Source organism: Carcharhinus amblyrhynchos, chromosome 34, assembly GCF_965287045.1.
Source record: "Carcharhinus amblyrhynchos chromosome 34, sCarAmb.v2.hapA, whole genome shotgun sequence".
In the NCBI taxonomy this organism is placed as follows: Eukaryota; Metazoa; Chordata; class Chondrichthyes; order Carcharhiniformes; family Carcharhinidae; genus Carcharhinus; species Carcharhinus amblyrhynchos.
In genome coordinates this window covers 9926370-9953515 of record NC_137357.1, presented here as the reverse complement: position 1 = coordinate 9953515, position 27146 = coordinate 9926370, and the positions used below count along the sequence as shown (strand labels likewise).

General features: G+C 45.9%; 1 protein-coding gene across 2 annotated transcripts in view; it reads left to right on the top strand.

Annotated features, from left to right (window-relative positions):
* Positions 1-27146, top strand: part of LOC145361330 (pleckstrin homology domain-containing family A member 2-like) — a 131931-nt gene that overhangs the window by 15408 nt on the left and 89377 nt on the right. For both annotated transcript variants that reach the window (XM_080216991.1, XM_080216990.1), the window contains exon 2: positions 25116-25279. In XM_080216991.1, the coding sequence (XP_080073117.1) occupies positions 25127-25279 (153 nt within the window). In that variant the 5' untranslated portion in view covers positions 25116-25126. The remainder of the gene's footprint in view (positions 1-25115; positions 25280-27146) is intronic.

Below are 27146 nucleotides of genomic sequence, written 5' to 3'. Positions count from 1 at the left end.
TTCTAACAGACTTCTGGATGAGTACATCGGACTTAGTAAGATAGAGGGTTAGAGGTAAGCCTAGTAGGTAGAGATATGTTTGGTGCAACTTGTGGGCCGAAGGGCCTGTTTGTGCTGTAGCTTTACTATGTTTTACGTTCTCAGCTGACAAAGTTGGGGAGAAGGCATGTGAATGGGAATGAGAATCATGACTGAATGACGGAGCAGACTTGATGGGCCGAACGGCCTAATTCTGCTCCTATATCTGGTGGTCTTATGGTCTATAAGGCTCGGCCTCAAAGTTTCTCATGGATTGCAGTGCAGAGACTGTTCAAAGGGACTCTGCTGGGCCTGAATGTGACAGGCTATCAGCACAGCCAGAGATGCCAAGGCAAACCAGCATCTCACTGCGCCTCCCTACACCACCGGTTCTGACACCAACACAGTTACACACATCCATAGTGTCACAGAATCCCTACAGTGCACAAAGAGGCCATTCGACCCATTGAATCTGCATCAAGTCCCATGATGAGTACATGGGACTTAATAGGATTGAGGGTTATAGGTAAGTCTAGTAGGTAGCAATATGATCAGCGCAACTTGTGGGCCGAAGGGCCTGTTTGTGCGGTAATTTTTCAATGTTCTATGTCTAACTCTCTGACAGAGCATTTTACCCAGGCCTTATCTTTGTTACCCCACATATTTACCCCACTGACCTCCCTCACCTACAGATCTTGGGACACCAAGGGGCAATTTAGCATGGCCAATTTGTCTAACCCATACATCTTTGGGCTGTGGGAAGAAACCGGAGCAAACACATGGAGAGAATGTACACACTCCACACAGGCAGTGACCCCAGCCAGAATTGAACCGAGGCCTCTGGCACTGTGAGGCAGCAGTGCTAACCACTCTGCCGATCCCAGATCGTCACACGTGAAGGGCAGTGTCACCTCAGCGTTCTGCCTTCATCGGGCCAGCTTCAAGGTGCAGGTTGTTGGCCAAGTGTAATTGTTTGCAGGGGCCCCTGTAAAACAGGCTATAAGACAACATGGAGGGAGTGTTCCAGGTGGATCTGTGCAGCGATAAACAGCCAGTTATCTACAGTGGAGACTCCCACAGAGTTAATAGGGCATCAGAAGCATGCTCCTCAGGTGCGTGGGGCTCTCAGAACAGATGGAGTATCTCATGAATATCCATACATAGACTTTTGGCATCAATCTACTGGAGGGTTTCTTGTCTGGTTTCAGAGTACTGGGTGATCAGAATGAGGGAACACAGAGGCATGGATGCACAGGTCACCCGAAGACTACCTCCCCAGAACAGCAGCGTGTCTGAAATATATACTTCTCGCCGAGAGGAACAGGAAGCCACCAAAGGCTGGCCAAGTGTCCTCCTAATAGATGGAGTTGGGTGTGGGGAAGGGGGTCTTCTCACCAATTTTCCTTGGCAGAAAGGCTGACAGCCAGGTGACATATTAAAATAACTAGTAGAATCGTTAGAGAGAAGCTGAGGAGAAAGTTATCACCTAGAGGCTGCAGCAAGGGTATGGATCTCACTATCTGAAAAGCTAATAGAGGCAGAAGCCCCCACTACATTTAACAGAGCTTGGATATACACTTGAAATGCTGTTACCCCCAGGATTATGGAATAAGGGCTGGAAAGTGGGATGAGATATCTGTTCCTCAGGCTTGACTCCACGTGAATCCTTGTCCCAATGTGGCATGGTTGGCACTGCTGCCGCACAGCACCAGGGACCCAGGTTCAGCTCCCAGCTTGGGTCACTCTCTGTGTGGAGTCTGCACGTTCTCCCCGTGTCTGCGTGGGTTTCTTCCAGGTGCTCCGGTTTCCTCCCAGTCTGAAAGACATGCTGGTTAGGTGCATTGGCCCGTGCTAAATTCTCCTTATCCAAATCGATGCTGGAGTGTGGTGACTAGGGGATTCTCACTAAAGCCGCATTGCAGCGTTCGTGTAAGCCTCCTTGTGACACTAATCAATAAACTTATTCCCAGGCCTGATTGCATTGTGAACCCTGTCCCTTGGTCGGATCTCAGTCCAGGCATGAACACAGCTGCTCCCGACTCCTCTTCATTCATGAGTTCCAGTACTGTAAGTTTAGCGTTGGTGTGTTACCAGAGTTTAAGTCTGGTGTGAGGGTGTGAACTGAAACCATGAGGTGAACGAGGAGAGGAGACTCTCTCCATTTCTGTCCCCAGGCCCTGACACCATTACTTGAGTCTGCACCACAGCTGCACAGATGCTGTGAAGTTTGGGAGACAGTTTGAAGGCAAAGTTTGCTTCACATTGACTGACTCCTGTGATACGGGGCAGGTTGGAATGACAGTTACGAAATACTGAAACCTTCTTACCGCTTCAGAATCCTTTGATCGTGCAACCGCACTTCAGCTACTCCCACCATTACATCGGAATCTAAATGAGTCTATCAAACTGCGTCTGGGTCTTACTCAGTCTCAAAATGATGCAAATGTAAGGAAGCCTGGGCTCAGAAGAACTCAGCTGGGTTCAGTGCACTGTGTGTTGGTATGAAACTATAGACTAGAGACTCAAAGGATTGATTTTCTCCCCCTCAAACCCTGCTCCTCCCCTAGCCCACACAGGGCTTGCCTGCGTCTAACTACCCTCACCAAGAACACATGCCTTCTCTTGGCATTATACTCAGATTCTAGGTTCTTCACCTTCAGGTTCCCTCTTCTTGCCCAGGGCCAGATGCAGTGTTGCGCCAGTCCCTTTGAGCAGCAGCGATTTTGCAACTCGGTTTCATTGCTAACTCTGCTGCATCAGGCGTCAGTCTTTTCTGGGGACGGGTAACTGGCCACAAGTCTGCTTCATCAGTAGAGCGCCGTGGATGTGTCACACTTCTTGCTGGTTTCCCCACTCCGAGCCACTGTCCTCTTGCTCCGATCGTCTGCCCCTTCCCCTGTTTCCGACTTCATGTACTTGGAGGACAGTCAGAAGCTTTTTCCCCAGGGTGGAGGAGTCAGTTACTAAGGGGCATAGGTTTAAGGTGCAAGGGGCAAAGTTTAAAGGAGATGTAGGAGGCAAGAGGGTGGTGGGTGCCTGGAACTCGCTGCTGAGGGAGGTAGTGGAACTATATATGATAGTGAGTTTAAGGGGCATCTGGACAAATACATGAATAGGATGGGAATAGAGGGATTTGGTGCTCAGAAGGGTAGGGGGTTCTAGTTCAGTCAGGCAGCACGGTCGGTGCAGGCTTGGAGGGCCAAAGGGTCTGTTCCTGTAATTTCCTCCTGTAATTTTCTTTTGTTCTTTGACTGACGCCTTCAGTCTACATCAAGTGAAGCTAATGACACCTCTACTTAGTTTGCTGCGGTGAGGCTGTGCTCACTGGCAGACAATGCCAGCTGCCTGGAAGGGCAGTCGAGAGCTGGGGACCCTGTGGGATCCCAGCGAGCCTTCCCCGCTTCAAAGTGTACGGCTGGCGGCAACTTAGAGGTACTAGGTCATAGAAATCGCCCATATGCCTTGAGCTAAAAACCCAAACGGGGTTCCTGTCTCAGATGGAATCCAGTGATGCTATGTGCAGCTGAGTTCTGGGGGTGGGAGATGTCTGTTGCTGCCAGTACAAGTTACTTGGGGGAGGGGTTTGGTTGGTGCCTCAGTTATCTATCTGCAGCTCAGGTTTGCACACAACCCTGGTCACAAAGGCTCTTCACAATGAAAAGCATTTGGAATTGAATAAAGGAGCAGCACTAGGCAGAGAAAGTTTGCGAGTACGTTCTGTAAGTGAATTAAATTGTCACACTGCGGCGTCACATGGTTGGCAGCAATGAGCTGGAAGTTTTCAAATTCTAATGAGGGTGGCTGATTAACTTTCGGCATTTGTAAACAGAGGCTCGCATTGTGGTGTCTCTTAGATACCCCACATTTCAGAGTCCCTGCTTTTAAGAACAGCAGATTTCTGATGTCTCACCCATCAGGAGCTTTGAAAAGACAAATTCAACACCCAGACATCTGGCTCAAGTGTTTTAAAACCAGAATGAGCTGAACTGACAGTGAAAAATGCAACTTAAAAAAAGTCAATTAAGAAGGGGGAGAAGTGATCTCATTGTTCATTTTTGGATATTAATCTGGACATTGGCAAGCTTTTTTCAAAATTCATTCGTGGGACATGGGCGTCGCTGGCTGGGCCAGCATTTATTGTCCCCCCCCTTGTTATCCATGGAGGGCAGTCAAAAGTCAACCACATCACATGTAGGCCAGGCCAGGTAAGGACAGCAGATTTCCTTCCCTAAAGGTCATCAGTAAGCCAGTTGGGTTTTTCCAACAATCAACAATTCACGCTCATCTGTAGATTCTTAATTCCAGATTTTTTTAATGAATTCAAATTCCACCATCTGCCGTAGCGGGCTTTGAACTTGGATCCCTAGAACATCAGCTGAGTTTCTGGATGAATCGTCTAGTGATAATACCACTAGGCCATCACCTCCCTTGCTCTCCTCTGGGGGGTTAGTGCAAGTTCAGCAGACTGAAACCAGTCAGCTTTTTGTCTCTGCTAATTTTGGCTGCAAAATGGAAACTTTTCATTTCAGTCTGGGCCCATCAGATAATCTGCACAATCTAAGATAGCCCGGAGAATCTTCATCAAGACGCATTAGTCTGAAGCCTGGGCTGTTGGAGGCAGTTTTGTAAGAAGTCTCACAAAACCAGGTTAAAGGTTGTGAGACATCTTAGTCACAGTACCCACCCCAGTCCAACGCCGGCATCTCCGCCTCACACTTTTGAAATGAACTTTTAGGATTGATTTGACCGTTGGAGATGTTTCACCCACCTCCCGAGCTGTTTCCAACTGTGGAATGCTGCTTTACAAGGAAGGATTTTGTAGGCTTAGAAAATGAAGCCAAGTTGGAGAGGAAAAAACCCAAGGGTGTTTGGTAGCTCCACATGCTGCCATAATGTGAAAAGTCCCAAAACAGCAGAATGTGTTTGCTTGAAATTTAAAAAATAAATCAGAAGCACAAATCCCCTCAGTGTCAGAGTAAATACTCGGGGTTACGGGGATAGGCCCTGGATGGGATTCTTGTCGGTGCAGACTTGATGGCCAGAATTTTGCCAGCATGCCCGTCCCGATTCTGGGCGCAACTGAGGCGCGGAGGATGGGCATTCTCTGTTGGCCTCGGGCAGGGTCCTGTGAACCTCTGGTGGACGTGCCGGTAAAATTCTGTCTGATGGGCCAAATAGCCTCCTTCTGCACTGTAGGGATTCTATGAAATCTGCACCTTTAAGCATTTCTGACTCAGAGTTGCCTGCACTCGGAGCATGTGCTGCAAATTCCAGACACCCGACGCACAATTTTCCCTTCACTCGTTCATAACGAGTGGAAGAGCGTTGAGTAGCACACCCAAATCCCAATCCAGAACTCTGGAATGGGAGTACTAAAGGATGAAGATTTAGCCTGAAGGTAAGTGAGGAAAAGGCGAATTGTCCAGTCCAATATTCATCCCTCAAGTTAACATCGCTAAAAATAAACAGGTGTTCTGGTTTGTGGGAGCTTGCTGTGCACAAATTGGCTGCCTCAACTTGCATGTTACAACACTAAGTATACGTCTGACTCTATGACAGCCCAAGCTTATGAAAGGCGCTATCTAAATGCAGGTCCTTCTGTCAAAGCATGAGTAAAAGTCACTCCATCCATCATTCAGTCATGAAATTGCTAACTACCTTTTGAATATGCGTGGGTTTCCTCCCACAGTCCGAAAGACGTGCTGGTTAGGTGCATTGGCCACGCCAAATTCTCCCTCAGTGTACCCGAACAGAGTATGGCGATTGGGGGATTTCCTGAGTAACTTCAGTGCAGCGTTAACATAGGCCTACTTGTGACACTAAGAAATAAACTTTGAAAGTCAGAATGTGACCCAAGCATTCCTCCCATCTGCTTCCATCCTCCATGCCCGGCAGACTGTCCCAGAAAAACATCAGGCTTTGCACAAAGATGCTGTTTTCCTCTTTTGAAAGGGCTTTCTGAGATGATCGGACTGATTATCCGGATCCAGTCAAGGAGACGCACTCCCAGACATCACGAGTGAGGGAAGCCAGTGATCTTTATTTTCCAGCCATTAATTTTAATGGGTATCAGGAGCGCAGACTGTAGCTCTCTGATACTCTGTTTGTCAGGCTGAATCCCTGCAGGGAGCATGAAATAGGCCCTGCAACTCCCTTGCTAAATAAGAGCAGCACTCATAGGGTGTCACATCTGTTGTGAATATAAACTTTGCAAGTCTTGAATGCAGTGCGAGGAGTTGCGAGAGTGAGGTTCATGTCGTGAGCTGTGCAGATGGCAGCATTTTAATCTTTCCCATTCCCATCTTTATTCTTGAAAAGAGACCAAGGGGCGTCCTGATGGAGGTCTTTGAAATGATGGAAGAATAGCCGCAGGAAATGCATTTCCACCAGTGGGAAAGAGCAGTATAAGCTGAGCACAAAGAAATCAAATAGTGGATTTAGAAGAACTTTCTTTCCCCAGTGATTGTGGGATTCTCCATCACGGTCAGTTCATATAATCCCTACAGTGCAGGAGGAGGCCATTCTGACCATCGAACCTGCACCGACCACAATCCCATCCCAGGCTCTATTCCTGTAACCCCAGATATTTATCCTGATAATTCCCCCTGACTCTCGGGTCAATTTAACATGGCCAATCCACCTAACCTGCACATCTTCGGATTGTGGGGAAAAAAAAACCAGAGCACCCGGAGGAAACCCAGGCAGACACGGGGAGAACATGCAAACTCTGCACAGGCAGTGACCCGAGGCTGGGTCCCTGGCGCTGTGAGGCAGCAGTGCTAACCGCTGTGCCATCGTGCCGCCCTGGTTGTTGAGGTACGTCATATGGATGTGTTTTAGGGAAAGCTGGGTGAATACACAAAGGAAAAGGCAATAGAGGATTATATGGAGTTAGATGAGGAAGTTCGACTGCAGCAGAAACACTGGCAAGGACTGGCTGAGCTGAATGCCTTCATCCTGTGCTGTCCATTTTATGGCAGTTTCATGGAGTCATAGAGGTTTACAGCATGGAAACAGGCCCTTCGGCCCAACTTGACCATGCTGCCCATTTTTTTAAAACCCCTAAGCTAATGCCAATTGCCCGCACTTGGCCCATATCCCTCAACACCCATCATACCCATGGGTTGTCTTTTAAATGCTTTTTAAAAGACAGAATTGTACTTGCCTCTTCTACTATCTCTGGCAGCTCGTTCCAGACACTCACCACCCTCTGTCTGAACAAATTGCCCCTCTGGACACTTTTGTATCTCTCCCCTCTCACCTTAAACTTATGCCCTCTAATTTTAGACTCCCCTACCTTTGGGAAAAGATATTGACTTTCTACCTTGTCTATGCCCTTTGTTATTTTAGAGAACCCTTCACATTCAAAGAACTTCCATATATTTTCTGGAGAGGAAGATCTCCGGTGACTGCTGGATTAGTTGAGAAGATCAGCCCTCAGCCTCCTGTGCTCCAGAGAAAAAAGTCCCAGTTGATCCAGCCTCTCCTTATAACTCAATCCATCAAGTCCCCATAGCATCCTTGTAAATATTTTCTGCACTCTTTCTAGTTTAATAATATCCTTTCCATAATAGGGTGGCAACCTGTGGCCCAGAGGCCAAATGCAGTCCAGCTGGGTTCTGAGTGGGGTCCAGTAGACATTTTGATGACTGTTGCCCACACAGGGTTGTCAGATTCCGCTGGTTTCCATACACGTAGTTTTTTTTCCCTCCCCCCTACTGCTATGACTAAAGTGTTACGCCTGCAAAGCAAGAGCACGTGACACATGAAGCGAGTGCTAATTACTCACAACATTGACTCAGATCCCTGCGCTCCTCCTGTCTCTAATCACAGCATAAATATTTACTTTGTTTTTGCAATTTGAAGTTGATGATGGTTTTATTAAGATATGAATGATAAAGCATATTCTCGTTCTGAAACATTTGGCGTGTATTAAGATATATTCAGTCTTATTCACGGTCAGTGAACAAGCCTGATTTCAATCTTGTGACCCACTGAGGGACCGGACAGACTGGTTGCAGGGATGATGTTCGCCCTGGCTGGGGTTTCTAAAACAAGGGGGTTACAGTCTTAGGATATAGCGTAGACCTTTTAGGAATGAGATGATGAGAAGTTCCTCAGGCAGAAGGTGGCGAACCTGTGGAATTCTCTACCACACATGGTTGCGGGGGCCAAATCACTGGATGTATTTAAGAAGGAAATAGATTCCCAGACACGAAAGGCATCAAAGGATATGGGTAAAGAGCAGGAGTATCACAGAGTTAGATGATCAGACAGAATGACGGGAAGGCTCACTCACTGGCCTAGGTTGCTTATCACTGTTTAATGCCATAGAAACAGAAAGTGGGAGCAGAAGTAAGCCATTCAGTCCCTCAAGCCTTCCCGTATGTGGTAGAGAATTCCACAGGTTCGCCACCTTCTGCCTGAGGAGCTTCTCGTCATCTCACTCCGAAAAGATCTACCCTGTATCCTGAGACTGTGACCCCCCTTGTTTTAGAAACCCCAGCCAGGGTGAACATCATCCCTGCAACCAGTCTGTCCGGCCCTGTCAGAATTTCAGACGTTTCACCGCCATTCTGTGCAAGATAGGCTCAGAACCACTTGCAAATGTTTCCCCAACAGGATGGACTGAATCAATCAAAGAATTTCAGTTTCTTTGTTGAAACTGATACGCGAGATCATTATCACATTTGTGCAGCATATTAATCTATGAAGCAGCTCACCAGAGCCGTTGCTTAGACCAGGAAGGGCATGCGTTCTGTCAGAACAACCACATTATTCGCATCTTCTGGACTGCGACATGTTGCCGGGGTTGGGGGAAATTGCGAGAGTATTACTTAACCAGCTCCCCCACAGCACACAACTGCTTGATGACTTCAATCAGAGATTCTACACACAGGTGTCTTGGTCAGAGCTCCTGAATCGTTCGCTTTTTGAAGGTTGGAGGCAGGCCAAATGGGTGGGCACTACACAGGTTCAAATCTATGAGAGCTACCCTACCTGCTCCCATCCACTGAGCTCTCATTACAGATCTCATTACTATCAGTAGAGAACATCCTTTGCAAGAAGTTGTGTTGAAATGGTACAGTCTACTGCAAGCTAACCTGCAGACAAGCCCAAGCACCAAGGTCAGAACAGCCCCTCAACTTGCATGCCTCCTATATCTCCAACCTCCAGTGCAGTAGGGGGTGCCGCAGTGGGAGGTGTCACCTTTTTGGAAGAGATAACTCAAAGCCCTGTCCGCCCTCTCGGAAAGAAGTAAGATATTCCTCATCACTATTCCAAAGAATAGCAAGCAAGTAATCTTCAGTTTCTTCAAGATTATGCATTCCTCAGCAAGTAAATGTGGCCATTATTATGTTGCCGTTAGTGGCAGCTTTTTGTCCACATATTGGCTGCCATGCCTCTGACACAACGCAGCATCTTCAGAAGGATTTCAATGCCTCAAAAGCTTTTTGGGAGATCTCGTGGTCGTGAAAGGTGCTTTATGAATCCAAGTCTTTTTGTCAGTCAACAGAAGTGGCAGATGGAATACACAGTGGTAGAGTGTGAGTTGATGCACACTGGTAGAAAGAATAGAGGTGTAAACGATTTTATAAATGGGGAGAGACTTCAGAAATGGGAAGTGCAAAGGATCCTAATTCAGGATTCTCTTTGGGTGAACTTGCAGGTTGAGTTGCTAGTTAGGAAGGCAAATGCAATGTTAGCACTCATTTTAAAGAGGACTAGAATACAAAAGCACGGACGTACTGCTAAGGCTTTATAAGGCTCTGGTCAGATCACATTGGGAGCTATTTTAGGCCATGTATCTGAGGAAGGATATGCTGGCCCCAGAGAGGGTCCAGAGGAGGTTCACGAGAATGGTTCCTGGAATGAAGAGTGTTTGAGGACTCTCTGTCTGTACTTGATCGAGTTTAGAATGATGAGAGGGGATATCATTGAAATTTACAGGATACAGAAATGCCTGGATAGAGTGGATGTGGGGAAGATGTTTCCATTAGTCGGACAGACTAGGATCCGAGGACACAACCTTACGGTAAAGGGACAACCCTTTACAACTGAGATGAAGAGGAATTTCTTCAGCTAGAGCGTTGGGTGATTCTGTGGGATTCATCGCCACAGAGGGCTGTGGAGGCAGGGTCATTGAGAGCATTTAAGACAGAGATAGATCATTTCTTGATTGATAAGGGGATCAAAGGTTACGGGGAAAAGGCAGGAGAATGGGGTTGAGAAACTTATCAGCCATGGTTGAATGACAGAGCATACTCAGTGGGCCAAATGGCCTAAGTCTGCCTCTATATCTTATGGCCTTATGAAATCATTGTTGGAAAAACCCATCTGATTCCCTAATGTCCTTCAGGGAAGGAAATCTGCTGTCCTTTCTGGGGTTGGCCTAGATGTGACTGAAGATCTACAGCAATGTGGCTGACTCTTAAGTGGCCTTTTGGAAAGGTCTATCAAGCTACTCTGTTCAAGGCCAATTAAAATTGGGAAATGAATACCATGAATGAATGTTTTTAAAGATCACCAACACGCACGTATGTTGTTCAATGCAAGTAGAGAGCAGTTCAATTTTCTAATGATGCTGCAGGACACCTCACTCCCTTGGACACTATCTGGCATCTCCAGGCACCCAAACACTGGTCTTTATGAACTGCAAGGACATCTTCCGATTGTTGATTTTGCAGGGAAATGACTGCTGTTCACACAGAAATCTCAATACTTTAAGATTATCCTCTGTATGTGAAGGAGAGTCAGACTTTAATGACTGACCCCAAAGGCAAAGGCCACTGTCTAGCCCTCAGGGAACCTTGACCCAGGGTCATGATAGAACAAATAATTAGCAATTTAAACCAGCACTTCAGATTTCTGAACAGATTGATATTGGCTTCAGAGGAAGAAGCCCAACCTAGACCCTGCACTAAAAGACAACATTGACGATATCATCACTGATAGCTAATTATGAAAATTATGTAGCGGAGATATTCATTAAAGGACAAACTCATTTCCCAAACAGGCTACACTTTCGTACTTAAACTTGGGAGAAATAAAGGGGGCGGTTTAGAACGGAGTTGAGGAGGAACTTCTTCACTCAAAGGGTGGTGAATCTCTGGAATTCTCTGCCCGTTGAGGTGGTGGAGGCTACCTTGCTAAATATTTTTAAGACGCGGGTTGATGGGTTTTTGATAAGCGAGGGGATTAAGGGTTATGGGGAGAGGGCGGGCATGTGGAACTGAGCCATGACAGATCAGCCATGATCTTATTGAATGGCGGGGCAGGCTTGAAGGGCTGGATGGCCTACTCCTGCTCCTATTTCTTATGTTCTTATGAGAGATACCATTCCCCACTTCCATCCCTTTGGTTAATGTTGACGATGAGCTCCTTCGCGATCATATTCCAATTTTTCTTCTGCACACTTCCCAGTGAAAAGACTAAAAGAGGCTGTTGGAAGTCTTCAAAACATCACAGGAAAATGAATTATTTGGTCATATGTGTTTGATGTGACACTGTAGCTCATAAATGCCAACCTGTCAGTATTTCATGTTGAACAGGCAGATTGTTTCAGCACATGCTGGGATTCTAGGCATGAATTTGAGTACATAAGGTATAGCATGGTGCTTCATTACTGTGCTGTCTTTCAGATTAAGTTTAAAGTTTGTTAGTCACAAGTCAGGTTTACAGTAACATTGCAATGAAGTTACTGTGAAATTCCCCCAGTCACCACAGTCCGGTGCCTGTTTGGGTCAATGCACCTAACCAGCACGTCTTTCAGAAAACATGAGATGTCTTCAGATAACATGAGATGTTAAATCAAGACCCCGTCTTCCCTCTAAGCCGGACGTGATGGCACTGTGGTTAGCACTGCTACCTCACAGCATCAGGGACCAGGGTTCAAGTTCAGCCTTGGGTAACTGTGCACAGTTTGCACATTCTCCCTGTGCCTGCGTGGGGTCCTCTGGAAGTTCCATTTTCTGCCACACTCCAAAGATGTGCGTGTTAGGTCGATTGGCCATGTTAAATTGCCCCTTAGTGTCAGGGGGGATTAGCAGGATAAATATGTGTGGTTATGGGGATAGGGCCTGGATGGGATTGTTGTTGGTGCAAACTTGATGGGCCAAATGGCCTCCTTCTGCTCTTCAGGGATTCTAAGAATAATATATCCTCCGGCATAATAGAAAGAATTGGGAGTTCTCCTGGTGTGCTGGCCAGATTATCCTGCAACCAACATCACCAATAAAACGATTATCAGGCCATTTATAGCACCGTATTTTGTTGGACTTTGTTCTATACAAATTTGCTGCTGTGTTTCCCCAGGTTACCACAGCGACTACACTTCAAAAAAAAAATGCAGAGCGCGTAAGTTAGTTCATTCACTTGTCTGTATTTTCCGATCAAAAGATGTAGACCAAAGTCAAGGTTTCCTTGAAGACAAACAATCAAAGGACAGTACACCACACATACTCATTAAGCCTGCACTGGGAGAGACCAAAGAGCAGGCAGGAAATTAAGGTTTTGTTTTTGTGCTGAAGAGTCCGTGTTGTTTTCTTAGTAAAATGCTTTGTGTTCCTGCGCGTTGGACTAAAGCTCCGAATGCAGGGGCACTTGTGAAATTGTTGCTCTGAAACCCTTTCCGGTGCTGGATGAGGGAGAAATGGGGACTCTTGTCTTCCCTTTATGTCTTGGTTACAAACTATACATGATCCAAACTGAGGTACATTTGGACAGTCTAACCTCATGTAATGCATCAATTCCAAAACCCGACGCAAATTGGCACTAAATTGATATTTATTGGAAGTAATTTGAGGAATAATTCAGATGGATGAAACTGGATGAAACTTCCAAACAGTGGCAGTGACATATGTCACTGAGGCAGGAGTACATTGCACTTTAGTCTGCAGGTACATGACTGAGGAAACTCTTCATAACGTAAGCCGGTGTAATGTGGTTTCAGTTTTTTTTTAATGTTTCCATCTTCTGCCCACTCCTTGCCTGACGAAAATGAGATGCAGTGTTGAGGGCACCAGCCACAGATCCATTTTCGTCTCCACACCTGGAGGAGGCCATTCAACCCCTCAGGTCGCAGGATCCTAATTGAGTCTCTCGTTTGTGGTTCATTATCCTTGATGTGGCGAAAAACTGCAGCAGGCGACGGTGCAGAGGGACCTCGAGGTCCTTGTGCATGAGTCGCAAAAACCCAGCCTGCAGGTGCAGCAGGTGGACAGGAAGGCGAATGGGATGCTGGCCTTCATAGCGAGGGGGATTGACTATAAAAGTAGGGAGGTCTTGCTGCAGCCGTATAGGGCATTGGTGAGGCCGCAGCTGGAGTACTGTGTGCAGTTTTGGTCGCCGCACGTACGCAAGGATATTTTGGCCTTGGAGGGAGTGCAGAGGAGGTTTACTAGGCTGATGCCGGAGTTGAGGGGGTTGAGCTATGAGGAGAGGCTGAATAAACTAGGCTTGTACTCGTTAGAGTTTAGAAGAATGAGGGGAGATCTCATTGAGACGTATAAGATGATGAATGGGATGGATAGGATAGAAGTGGAGAGACTCTTCCTGCTCAGAAAGGACAGTAGGACTAGGGGGCACAGCCTCAAGATAAAGGGGGTGCGGTTTAGAACGGAGTTGAGGAGGAACTTCTTCACTCAAAAGGTGGTGAATCTCTGGAATTCTCTGCCTGTTGAAGTGGTGGAGGCTGCCTCGCTAAATATTTTTAAGACGCGGGTTGATGGGTTTTTGATAAGCGAGGGGATTAAGGGTTATGGGGAGAGGGCGGGAATGTGGAACTGAGCCACGACAGATCTTATTGAATGGCGGGGCAGGCTCGAAGGGCTAGATGGCCTACTCCTGCTCCTATTTCTTATGTTCTTATTGGTGAGGTGGCCTCTGGTTTGACATGGACGTTCGGCGACCTACTTGCTGGACAAACTTGACTCCTCAACGAGTAGGCTTTTGAAGCTCAATTGATCGTTTAATGGCATTTTCTTCAATTCGTTCTCCAGCTCCTAAATTTGGTCACAATCAGGCCTTCAGTGAGATCATGGCTGATTTGTATCTACTACTCACATGGTTTTGTAACACCTCATTCCTTTGTCGACGATCAATCTTAATCAATCTCTAATTGACCTCGTCTCAACATGGTTCCAAATTTCAACAATCCTTTATCCTTTAGATGCCACCTGATATCATCCCTGAATGGCCTTGTTTTAGTTTAGTCCCTTGTTCTCGGTTTCTCTCTACCCTGTCTATCTCCTCTCGTCATTTTAAACAACTCAGTCAGATCGTCCTTTAATCCTCTATACGCGAACAAATTTAATCATAGCCTATTCAACCAGTCCTCCTAATTTAACCCTTTTAACTCGGAGATCATTCTGATGAACCTGCACACACAGGTCAAGGTTAAAATGCCTTTCCGAGATGCAGTGCGATCAGGGTCTAACCAGAGCACTGTAGCCCGGAACACATGTCCCACTCCTTTGTTTGTTCCAACCCTCTCGAGATAAAAGCTGATACCTCATTAGCCTTTTAAATTATATTTGTACCTGTGTCCCAGCTTTTCTCATGATTTCCCCAGATCTGAGCTTTACGTCAGTGAGAAAATAGTCTGGTTTTTGTTTTGTCCGAAGTGGATAACCTCAAGCTTTCCTCGCGTTCGACTGCGCCTGTCACAGTTTTGACCCCTCAATTAATTATCAATACTCTTTTGCAACTTTCCACTCCCATCTTTATTATTTACTGCGCCACCTACATCTCATCAACAACATTAGAACAAAGAAAAACATGAGTTATGCAGCTCTACATCAGACTATAAGCACACAGCCCAGTCCACCACGCAAACCAGCCTCCCATCCGTTGACTCCGTCTACACTTCCTGCTGCCTCAGAAAAGCAGCCAGTATAATCAAGCACCCCACGCACCCCTGACATTCTCTCTTTCATCTTCTTCCGTCGGGAAAAAGATACAAAGGTCTGAGGTCACGTGCCAACCAACTCAAGAACAGCTTCTTCCCTGCTGCGGTCAGACTTTTGAATGGGCCTACCTCGCATTAAATTGATCTTTCTCTACACCCTAGTTATGACTGTAACGCTATATTCTGCACTGTCTCCGTTCCTTCTCCCTCTATGTACTGTTTGAATGTGTGTTTTGTCTGTATAGCGCAAGAAACAATACTTTTCACTGCAACCCAAGTCATGTGCCAATGATAAATCAAATAAACTCTCTGTGGGAGGTTTCCCATGCTGCCTGCCACGGGAATAGTAGCATGCGGGGATGGGGTGGACCATGCCAAGGTTCACTGACCTTGGGCCGCATTTTCCGGTTTTGGGGCGTGACCGGAAAATCCCGCTCTCTTCCATTATCAAAGAAATTGTTAAATATAGTGAAAAACTAAGGCCACAGTACTGATTCCTGGGGGAATCCACGATTCACATCATGGAGTTATATCGCACAGAATGAGGTCCTTCAGCCCATCATGACTGTCCCACCCATCAAGCGCCGATCCATTCTAAGCCAACTTTCCAGCACTTGGTCCCTCGCCCTGTATGCTACAGTGTTTCAAGTGTACATCCTCTCTATTCTCCCTCTTGTCCCCAATCTCCTGACTGATTCCTTATCCAAGTTGACAGATTGCCCCCGGTTCTGGGTGTCTTCATTTGTCTGAACAAAACCATGAGAGGGTTGACAATCTAGCATCGCTTTGTCTTCTTTGAGCACCTATATATTACACCAGGGAGAAATGGATAGGAGGATCAGCTAAGCTGAAACTGGTTAAGAGGAGCCTCACGTAGAGCATAAACATAGCTCAAGACCTGTTGGGCTGAATGGCCTCTTTCTGCTCTGATTTTGTGTAGGACAGCCAGTGCTTAATGCTTATCAGAAACAGGGAAATGGGATTCCTTTGTTCCTTCATCTTTCATTGCAGCTAAAAGTAGCTTACACCCTGCCAAGGCCAGCAAACCCAGCTCAGATCGAGGAGCAAGTCATGGTGGGGTGGTTGCATGCTGAGAGTATGGATGATACCAATGTCCCACTTCCCATTACTACTACCTGATGGAAACAAAAAAAGTACATAAATAGCCATTGACCTGTTAACTTTGGAAAGTTGGTTGGCAATTGTGGCCACACTGCAAAACAGAGACCGGGTACAGAATAGGAACAAATCGTAAAGTGTGCAGTTTACAAAACAAGACAAGTGAGGCAACAAGCTAAGCTTCTGCTGAGGTTGTCAACACCTGCCATTATTGGTCTGTTGAATGGAATTATAGTGAACAGAAATTCATGTAATTTATTTTTGTGTTTCCTTGTTACACATCCAAAAAATTTCCCTGTGTTGAGATGCACTGAAACACCAAAACACCACAGTATTTTCAGTGTCAGTGAGTTCATACTGAGTTTGAGCTGTGCTAAACCCTGCTGCAAATTCATTGTGGAGCATTTCCACACATCTGATGGGCTTATCTTATCTTGAATGGACTCTATCTGCTTTGTACTTTTGCATTTTAGCTCCTGAATGTTGTCACATATTTGTTGAGCATTTTTTTTCAACCATTTGAGTCAAATTAGAGGAACAAAATTGTGAGAGATTTGTACATGTTCTGTTTTAAGGAACTCAATCTGTAGAAGTGTCGTTGGTTGTGTGCAGGTGAAGAGATAATTAGAAGACAAAACCCACTTATTAGAGACAGAGGAACTTCTCTATGTTTGAACAGTTGACGTTAGTTTTCGTATATGAAACATTTTGCAGATCAAATGCTTGAAGCAGTGTGGGGAGGGAGACCTCTGGAATTCCGCAAGTGAAATTGCAGAATTTTGCTGCCTGAGAATGTTTTTCCCAAGCCAGTGTTCTTCAGACATTTACCATGGGTCACTGGGTTGAAGTCTTGCTCATGAGACAAAAAAATTACGCAGGTTCAAATCCCACTCCGGAAAGCCGAGCACAAAAATCTAGGCTGACATTTCTGTACAGCTCTGAGGGGGTGCTGCACTGCCATAGGTGCTGTCTTTCAGATGAGATGGCAAACTGAGTGACAATAATTGATCCCATGGCATTCATTTGAAGTGGAGATGCCGGTGTTGGACTGGGATAAGACACCTCTCAACAACAGGTTAAAGTCCAACAGGATTATTTGGTCGTGAACGCTACTAGCTTTCAGAGCGCTTGCTGCTTCTTCATCAGGTGCCACTCACCTGACGAAGGGACAGCGCTCCGAAAGCTAGTGGCTTTTGCTACCAAATAAACTTGTTGGACTTTAACCTGGTGCTGTGAGACTTCTTCCTGTATTCATTTGAAAAACAGCCTTTAATGCACCTGTCAATATTTATCCCTCATCCAACACTCAAAAGATTATCTGCTATTTTTTACGTTTGTGGGAGCTTCCTGTGCACAAATTCACTGCTGCGTTTCTTACAGTATAAGCCTTAGGTTCAATGAAGTATGTGAGATAGAAAGGCCACTTGGCCCATCATACCTGAGCTGGCCCTTTTATTCGTTGTCCAGCTGGCCTCACATCTCCGCATTTTCTTCTCCAAGTGTTTTTTTCCAATTCCCCTTTGAAGACAGAAAATGATCAATAAAATTTTCTGACGAAACTTTCCAGTTCAGATTTGAAAAATGCCCCCATTCCCAAAATATGTTCAAACTGAGGCAAAAAAATTAATAAACCGGGCACGATGTGAGGTAATCGACTAACTTGTAAACTTCAGCCTTTCAACTTCACTCTCCTATCTTGCCAACATGCCATTCTGTATTTGCCTTTTAAAAGGTACTTGTGGAGGGAAAGAGCTTGTATCTGTGGATAGATAGGACAAGTAACCCAGAGCAGAGTAGAAACAGAGCATCTGCAGGCAGTTTTAAAAGGGAAATTAAGTGAGTGGAGGGGAAATAATTTTAAACCAAAAGGATGCCCAAAAAAAGCAATAAAAAGTGAACTAAATGAAGTGCCTGTTTTGGAACAATATTGGCACCATCATTACTTTATATTTGATGTTTATGATGGAAGTACCAAAGGGAAACAGTCTACTGTGATAGCACGCAGACCATCTTTAAGGTTTAGTTCGCATTTAACGTTAATATCCTCTTGATTTCATGTTTTCCCTTGAGAAAGGAGAGTGCGTGTAATGGAGAGGAATGTGGTCCTCTTTGTACTCTTTGTATGTTATCAGGTCAAACAGGAGAGCAGATACCGTATGTACTTCATGTATTCATCCCCTTTATTTACAGAAGATGAGTGAGAGAGGGAGTGGACTGGTGACAGTGTGAGCCAGTCAGGGGATTCACTTATCAAGACCTCAAGATTGTGTCAAAGCCTTCACACCTGCTCTACCTATCTATAAATCCCAATATCCTGACCTTTCCAGCTGTCACTACGATTAGCCACCAGTACAACGATGCATTGATTAATTTTTTTTTATTCACTGCGGAACATGGGTATTGCTGGCTGGCCAGCAATTTGATTACCCATCCCTAGTTGCCCTTGGAGGCAGCTGAGAGTCAACCACATTGCTGTGGCTCTGGAGTCACATGTAGTCCAGACTGGGTAAGGACGGCAGATTTCCTTCCCCAAAGGATGTTAGTGAACCAAATGGGTTTTTCTGACAATCGATAACTGTTTCATGGTCATCAGTAGATTCTTAATTCCAGATTTTTTCTTATTGAATTCAGATTCCACCATCTGCTGTGGTAGGGTTCAAACCTGGGTCCCCAGAACATGAGCTGAGTTTCTGGATTAATATTCTAGCGATAAGGGCCTCACGGTGACACAGTGGGTTAGCACTGTTGCCTCTCAGTGCCAGATATCCGGGTTCAGTTCTGACCTTGGGTGACCGTTTGTGTGGAGTTAGCACGTTCTCCCTGTGTCTGCATGGGTTACAAAAACCAAAGAAAATTACAGCACAGAAACAGCCCATGCAGCTCTTCAAGTCTGCACTGACCATGCTGCCCGACTTAACTAAAGCCCCCTACCCTTCCGGGTACCATATCCTTCTATTACCATCCTATTCATGTACTTGTCAAGATGCCCCTTAAAAATCACTTCCACTACCTCCTCCAGCAACAAGTTCCAGGCACCCACCACCCTCTGCATAAAAAATCTGCCTTGTAAATTTCCTTAAACCTTGCCCCTCACCCCTTTTTTACCTATGCCCCCTAGTAATTGACTCTTCCACCCAGGGAAAAAACTTCTGACTATCCACTCTGTCCATGCCTCTCATAATCTTGTAGACTTCTATGAAGTCGCCCCTTAACCTTCGTCATTCTAGTGAGAACAAACCAAGTTTCTCCAACTTCTCCTCATAGCTCATGCCCTCCAAACTAGGTAACATCCTGGTAGATCTTTTCTGTACCCTCTCCAAAGCCTCCACATCCTTCTGGTGATGTGGCGACCAGAATTGAACACCATATTCCAAGTGTGGCCTAACTGAGGTTCTATAAAGCTGCAACATGGCTGACCAATTTTTAAACTCAATGCCCCGGCCGATGAGGGCAAGCATGCCATATGCCTTCTTGACCATCTTCTCCACCTGCGTTGCCACTTTCAGTGACCTGTAATTTCTCTTTGCTCTGGGTGCTCCGGTTTCCTCCCACAGTCTAAAGATGTGCAGGTTAGGTTGGTTGGCCATGCTAAATTGCCCCATAGTGTCAGGGGGACCAGCAGTGTAAATACATGGGGTTGAGGGAATCGGGCCTGGGTTGGATTGATGGGCTGAATGGCCTCCTTCCGTACAGTAGGGATTCTGTGATAATAACAGACGGCCATTGCCTCCACGGAGTGTGCCTGTTTTGAGTCTCCATTTGATAGTAAGGGAAGACAGGGAAATTTGCAGCGCTCAGCAAGTTTTTTTTTAAACTGACTTTACTGTTTTGTCAACTCTCAAACGACCACAGCCAGGTTAGCAATAAAACAGATGCAACAGAGCACTGTGAATGTGTGCGACACATCCACAATAAAAACAACTAATCTGTGGCCAGCAACTCTTTCAGAAACAGCTGGATAAATATGAGGCTGCACAAATATGAGGCTGATCTGAAGTTGTCAGGATGAGAATGCCGCAGCTGGAGTACTGTGTGCAGTTTTGGGCGCCGCACCTGCGCAAAGATATTTTGGCCTTGGAGGGAGTGCAGAGGAGGTTTACTAGGCTGATACCGGAGTTGAGGGGGTTGAGCTATGAGGAGAGGCTGAATAAATTGGGCTTGTACTCGTTAGAGTTTAGAAGAATGAGGGGAGATCTCATTGAGACTTATAAGATGATGAATGGGATGGATAGGATAGAGGTGGAGAGACTCTTCCCGCTCAAAAAAGACAGTAGGACTAGGGGGGCACAGCCTAAAGATAAAAGGGGGGCAGTTTAGAACAGAGTTGAGGAGGAACTTCTTCACTCAAAGGGTGGTGAATCTCTGGAATTCTCTGCCCGTTGAAGTGGTGGAGGCTGCCTCGCTAAATATTTTTAAGAAGCGGGTTGATGGGTTTTTGATAAGAGAGGGGATTAAGGGTTATGGGGAGAGCGCGGGAAAGTGGAACTGAGCCACGACAGATCAGCCATGATCTTATTGAATGGCGGGGCAGGCTCGAAGGGCTGGATGGCCTACTCCTGCTCCTATTTCTTATGTTCTTATGAATACCCCACAGCCCACGTGGGATTTCCGTGCTGCTGTGAGGGGAGCATCACTGAGGGCATTAATATTAGATGATGGAGGTGGGGAGGGGGGAAACAGGCCCAGCATTCTGCAATTTCACTTGACTTGTCTTGTGGGGATTAGCGAGTTTTATACAGAATTCTATAGGTTCTGAACAGTGAATCCAGTACAAACACTGAAGACACGCAATGGGAGAAAAGAGTGAACCGGTTTTCAATGTGTCAAAGCAATCTTTCATCTTGTTGGGTTGAGTTATAAAGGGCGATGAGAAGTTAGAAAACAGTAAGCAATCTGTTTTAATAGTTGTGCAGCTGGGGCACAGAAAGAGGAAGCAGAGTGTCTGCTGTTGTGTTTTTGCCTTGTCATTGCTCATGTAATCTCTGTGCACGTTTGTCATCATTTCATCAGTGATGTTTTTAGTTACCTTCCTTTGAAGCAACCCTTTTCTTGCAACCAAAATGAGAACTGGCTTCTTTTGGTGCACCACTTCTTAATCACAATCTGTCTGCAGACGTTGTGGATACAGTAGAACACATTGTTTGGTTCATTTCACATATTTCAATATATTATACTCATATTTCTGCATAAAATCTTGTCATTTTATCAATTCAGCCTTGGTTGGCTGGTGGCTGGCTTGCTTGCTTCCATTAGATTGTCGGATCAGGCAGTCGAGGTCATTTCACCGGGATGGGGGAGTGCAAAAGTAGAGGGCACAGGTTTAGGACGAGAGGGTAAAGATATAAAAGGGACCTCGGGGACAACTTTTTCACCGGGTGGTGCATAACTAGAATGAGCTTCCTAAAGGTGGTGGTAGAGAGTGGAACATGTAAAAGACATTTGAACAGGTACATAGATGGGAAAGGTTCAGAGGGATATGGGCCAAACGCAGGCAAATGGCCCTCCAAGTCTGAGCTGATGATGATGCCCTAAAAGAAACATTCTGCCCTTAGTCAGTCCATATCCCTCTATTCCCTCCCTATTCATGTACCCATCCAAGCGCCTGTTAACTCTTTCTAAAATGCCTGCTTCCACCACCTCCTCACGTTCCAGGCACCCACCACTCTCTGCGTGAAAAGCTTCCCCCCCCCCCACATCTCCCTGAAACTTTCCCCCTCTCACCTTGAACCTGTGCCCCCTTGTAACTCTACCTTTGGAAAAAGCCTCTGACTACCCACCCTGTCTATGCCTGTCATAATTTTGTAGACCTCTATCAGGCTACGTAGGCTCGCCTCATTACAAGGAAGCAAAATCATCAGTGGAAGTTGGTTGTGTGCCATTGCTTTGGCTGAGAATGTAGGGCCTTTTCAAATCTGTTTGTCTGGGTGTCCTGTTTTTTTTTTGGTGGCACGGTGGTTACTAGGGGAACATTTGCCGTGCAGCAAGCATTTATTGTCGTGATGGGATGAAGTCACTGCTGTGGTTTAAACAGTGAGAATGTTTGCCCTGGCCCAAATACACAGCGGAAACAGAAAGCGCATCCAGTATGTACTGCCTCGTAGGCTGAACAATGCAACAGTCAAAGTAGCAGCATTTAGTTGAGAAGGAAAAGACTTGCAAGGTTGTGGGGAAGAGCAGTCAAATGGGATTGATTTGATAGGTGTTTCAAAGAGCTAGTACAGACTTGATGGTCAGAATGGCCATCTTTGGTTTTGCATGATTTTTATCAATTTCATTCCCTCCTCTGTGAAAGGGCCAGATACCTGCAGCTGTGCGCTCCATGATCAACAGAGACCAGGCACAATATTATCAATACAGTTGTTCCCTTTCCAATCATTCATTGCGATGTGTAAGCAGATTCACTGTTAACTTGATACTGAAACTGCTGCAAGTGCAAGGAGATGATGAGAAGTGGTGGTCTGTCAGCTGTTAAACTGTAAATGCTACATCGGCTTGGCTACATTTACAGACGCCCAAATTTTTTTTAAAGTTTATTTATAAGTCGCAAGTAGGCTTACATTAACACTGCAATGAAGTTACTGTGAAAATCTCCTAGTCGCCACACTCCAACGCCTGTTGGGGTTACACCGAGGGAGAATTTAACATGGCCAAATGCACCTAACCCGCACGTCTTTTGGACTGTGGGAGGAAACCAGAGCACCCGGAGGAAACCCACGCAGACACAGAGAGAACGTGCACTGACAGTCACCCAAGCCGGGCCCCTGCTACTGTGAGACCTCAGTGCTAACCACTGGGCCACCGTGCCACCCCAGCAGCGGAAGCAGATTGTGAAATGAGACTTTGACACACTGGGCTGAGATCTTACATCCACATGCAAAGTTAAAATTTGGTTGGGTTCAGATGACGAGTTTTAAAATGGTAATCCTTAATTAGTTTTTGATTCTCTCTGACAAGGTCAAAGAAATCCTTCTTTTCTGGGTTTGCTTATAACTTTTCAAGGCTCTAGCGTCATTCTTTCTCTCTTCAGACATAACTTAATCATCAGTCAAAAAAGTTCTCAAGGTCAGGCTGTAAAAAGCTTATTCCATCGTGACTTGTGAAAGTTGGGCCTAAAGTTGCACATCTAAGATCAAACACAAGGGAAGAGATCATCATAAAACACTTCAGTTCGAAAAGAAGGCATCATGCACGCTATTGGAATCCTTACTGATCTTGCCTAACCCTTTTGGCAGACTGTGTTGAGAATTTGACCCAGGGATTGATTATTGTTGTGAGGGGAGGGAGGTAGAAATGAAACAAAGTTGAGGTACAGACCATCTATAATCCTAATGAATGCAATACCATTCATAGAGGAACAATGGATTATACACTGAGGGCAGGCTCCCTGCACCACATTGTAAGTAATCTCACAACACCAGGTTAAAGTCCAACAAGTTTATTTGATAGTAAACCCACAAGCTATCGGAACGCTGTTCCTTCGTCAGGTGTGTGGAAATCAACCTTCCCCACACCTGATGAAGGAACAGCGATTCCGAAAGCTTGTGGGATTACTATCAAATAAACTTGTTGGACTTTAACCTGGTGTTGTGAGACTTCTTACTGTATTTACCCCAGTCCAACACCGGCATCTCCACATCATCCCATTGTAAGTGCAGGGGGTAGAGGCTGAATTTCAGTTGCCTTGGCTTTGACTGCGATCTGGTGAGCTGCCTCCGCATCCCATTTTGATTTATTTGCGAGATGGCCCTTTGATTAGTATGAGGTGGTCCTTCAATCCATCTCCGTCAATCAGGAGGTCCCGACTCATTGATCTGCTGGCCAATCAAAGGCAGTCGGTTTTGCAGAAAGGCAGACCCAGGAAGTTCAGTGGCCACTGCAGGTTGGTCCAGGAGGTGCTGTTCAGCGATGCACTGACATACTCAGGTATGTCTGAGAGCTCACTGGGGCTAGGCGAACATAACCCAGCAAGATGTGCTGGGGTCCCAAGTTGGACGGTGGGATGGGTGTGGGGGAGATGATGGACATGGGCATGATAAAAGGGTGGGAGGAACCTCATTGGCACCAAGACTGTAGCCAGTGGGAGTTCAGGAACTATAGTCGAGGACATGTCCCTGTCTACATCTAAGATGATGAAATGGAGATGGTTGAGAGTTTCAAGTTCAGACCACACATCTCTCTCTTCTGCCTTCCTCTGGCGGGAAAAAGATACAAAACTCTGAGAACACGTACCAACAGACTCAAGAACAGCTTCTCCCATGCTGTCATCAGACTTTTGAATGGTCATGCCACATACTAAGTTGATCTTTCTCTTCACCCTATCGGTAACTGCAACACTGTATTCTGCACCCTCTTCTTTCCTTCTCCCCTGTGTACTCTATGAATGGTATGCTTTGTCTTTCTAGCACACAAGAAACAATACTTTTCACTGTATCCCAGTACATGTGACAATAATAAATCAATTGTTTAAAATGGCCAAAATAGGATTAAACATGCTTGTTTAAAACTGGTCTCTCCAACTGCGTTGCAAATTAATCTGGCGGCAGCAAGCTGTATGAGGTCCTTATTTGGGCATTAATTGCCCACTTAAGACCCTCAATTAGCAACCCACATGATGCCTCTTTCGCTGCTTTTAAAATCATGGTGGGGGGCAGGTGTGGGTGAACTGGTGGTAGGCACTCTGCCAATGGCATGTGGCACTCTCCTTTTGCCTGCTTTTCGGCCCATAAAACTCAGCCCAGTCAAACAAAGCACAATGACAAGTGGCAATGTGATGAAACAGGAATGACAGGCATTAGTCAGAGGGTACCTGAGTGGTAAAGAAATTGGAAGGACGGAACTCATTACGGTTCAGCTACTTGTTAACAGAATAACGCCAACAAAGTGAACATCCCATCGATTTGAATAATTTCAACTATTTCCTTGACATGTTAACTTTTCTGCCTATGAGACTCATAAAGATAATGCACTACTGTTGGTGATGGGATCAGATCTACCATTGTTATTCATATTAATAATTATTTCATCTCCCTGAAATAGTCATTAAACATCTGTTTTTTTTTCTCCTCCTCAGTGTGATGATTAATGAGAATAGAAATGCCGTATTTGGATCGAAACAGTCGTACTTGTGGGTTCCTGGATATTGAGGAGGTTGAAGGCAGTGGAAAGTTCCTGAGACGGTACTTTATTCTGGACACATTGGACAATGCGCTCTTTTGGTACATGGACAACCCACAGGTTTGTTTTCTTTGGTGTTGTTATTTGTGGTCTGACCTTTTTACAGATAGGGCTGCAACCATGTTGTGGTAAATCCAGGTGTCAAGAGTTTTGCATGCTTGTGTCTATTCGCCAAGAATTCAGTCACCTCCAACCTTACTGCCCAGTAATATGCTCCTTAGGCAGGATGAAGTAAAGTTTATTTATTAGTCACAAGGAAGCTTCCATTCACACTGTAATGAAAATACTGTGAAAATCCCCTCGTTGCCACACTCCTATTCGGGTGCACTGAGGGAGAATTTAGCCTGGCCGATGCACCTAACCAGCACATTGTTAGACTGTGGGAGGGAACTGGAACACCCAGAGAAAACCTGCGCAGACACGAGGGGAATGTGCAAACTCCATACAGACAGTGACCCAAACCGGGAATCGGATCCAGGTCCCAGACACTGTGAGGCAGCAGTGCCAACTCCTGCGCCACCGTGCTGCCCTGTCTTCAACAGCAACCTAAAGCCCCAGGCGTCTGCATCCTTAATAATACTCATTTAAAACTCTCACTCGGAGAGTGAAAGATCAGTGGAAATGACGATACACACAAGTTGGAGTTCTGCTGCAGGAAATGGTTGTGGGAAAGACCGTTGTATGTTTCAGTGATAGGGACAGGTGAAGGCCATTCAGCTCCTCAAGCTATTTCTGCCATTGAACAGAGTTGCACAGAGTTTTGGTGAGACCACGAATGGAGTATTGTGCAGTTTTGGTCTCCATGTTAAGGAACGCATAAAAGAAAAATATTGCAAATGCTGGAAATCTGAAATAAAAAAGGGAAAGTGCTGGGAAGACTGGGCAGGACTGGCAGCATCTGCAGAGAGAGAGAAACACTTCGGGTTTTGAGTCCATATTCGAATTCTTGTTTCTGCCTTCACAGAGGCTGCCAGACCTGCTGAGTCTTTCCAGCATTTTCAATTTTTTAATTCAAGAAAGGGTTTACTTTCATTGGAGGCCATCCAGTGAAGGTTAATTGGATTGGATGAGGGATTTGCCCTCTGATGTGGGGCTGAGTAAATTGGCCTTATATTCTCTGGCGTTTGGGCCAATGAGAGGCAAGTGAATTCTGAGAGATTGGCTGGAATTTTCCATTCTCTTCCCAGGGTTGGATCTTCTGGTCCCATTGGAATCAGCAGATAGTTGAGTGGCTCCACCCTATTCTGGAAAATCCCGGTCACTGTTTCGGCCGGTTGGGGAATCTAAAACACAGGAGCACCATCTCAGGATAAGGGGCTGATCAGTCAGGACTCAGATGAGGAGGAATTTCTTCATCTCAGACGTTGTGAATCTTTGGAATTCTCTGCCCCAGAGGTTATCATAGAATCATAGAACCCTACAGTGCAGAAAGAGGCCCTTCGGCCCATCAAGTCTGCACCAAACACAACCCCACCCAGGCCCTACCCCCATATCCCACTAATCTACACGTCCCCACACGAAGGGGCAATTTCTTAGCATGGCCAATCAACCTAACCCGCACATCTTTGGACTGTGGGAGGAAACTGGAGTACCCGGAGGAAACCCATGCAGATACGAGGAGAATGTGCAAACTCCACACAGACAGTGACCCGAGCCGGGAATCGAACCCAGGACCCTGGAGCTGTGAAGCAGCAGTGCTATCCACTGTGCTACTGTGCCACCCAGAGTTATGGATCCTCCATTGTTGCATACATTGAAGACTGGGGCATAGATTTTTGGTCTCTTGGGGAATGGAGGTAAATGGGGGGGGGGGGGGGCCGGAGTTCATTAGAAATCATAGAAACCCTACAGCACAGAAAGAAGCCATTCAAGCCCATCGAATCTGCACCGACCACAATCCCGCCCAGGCCCTGCCCCCATATCCCTA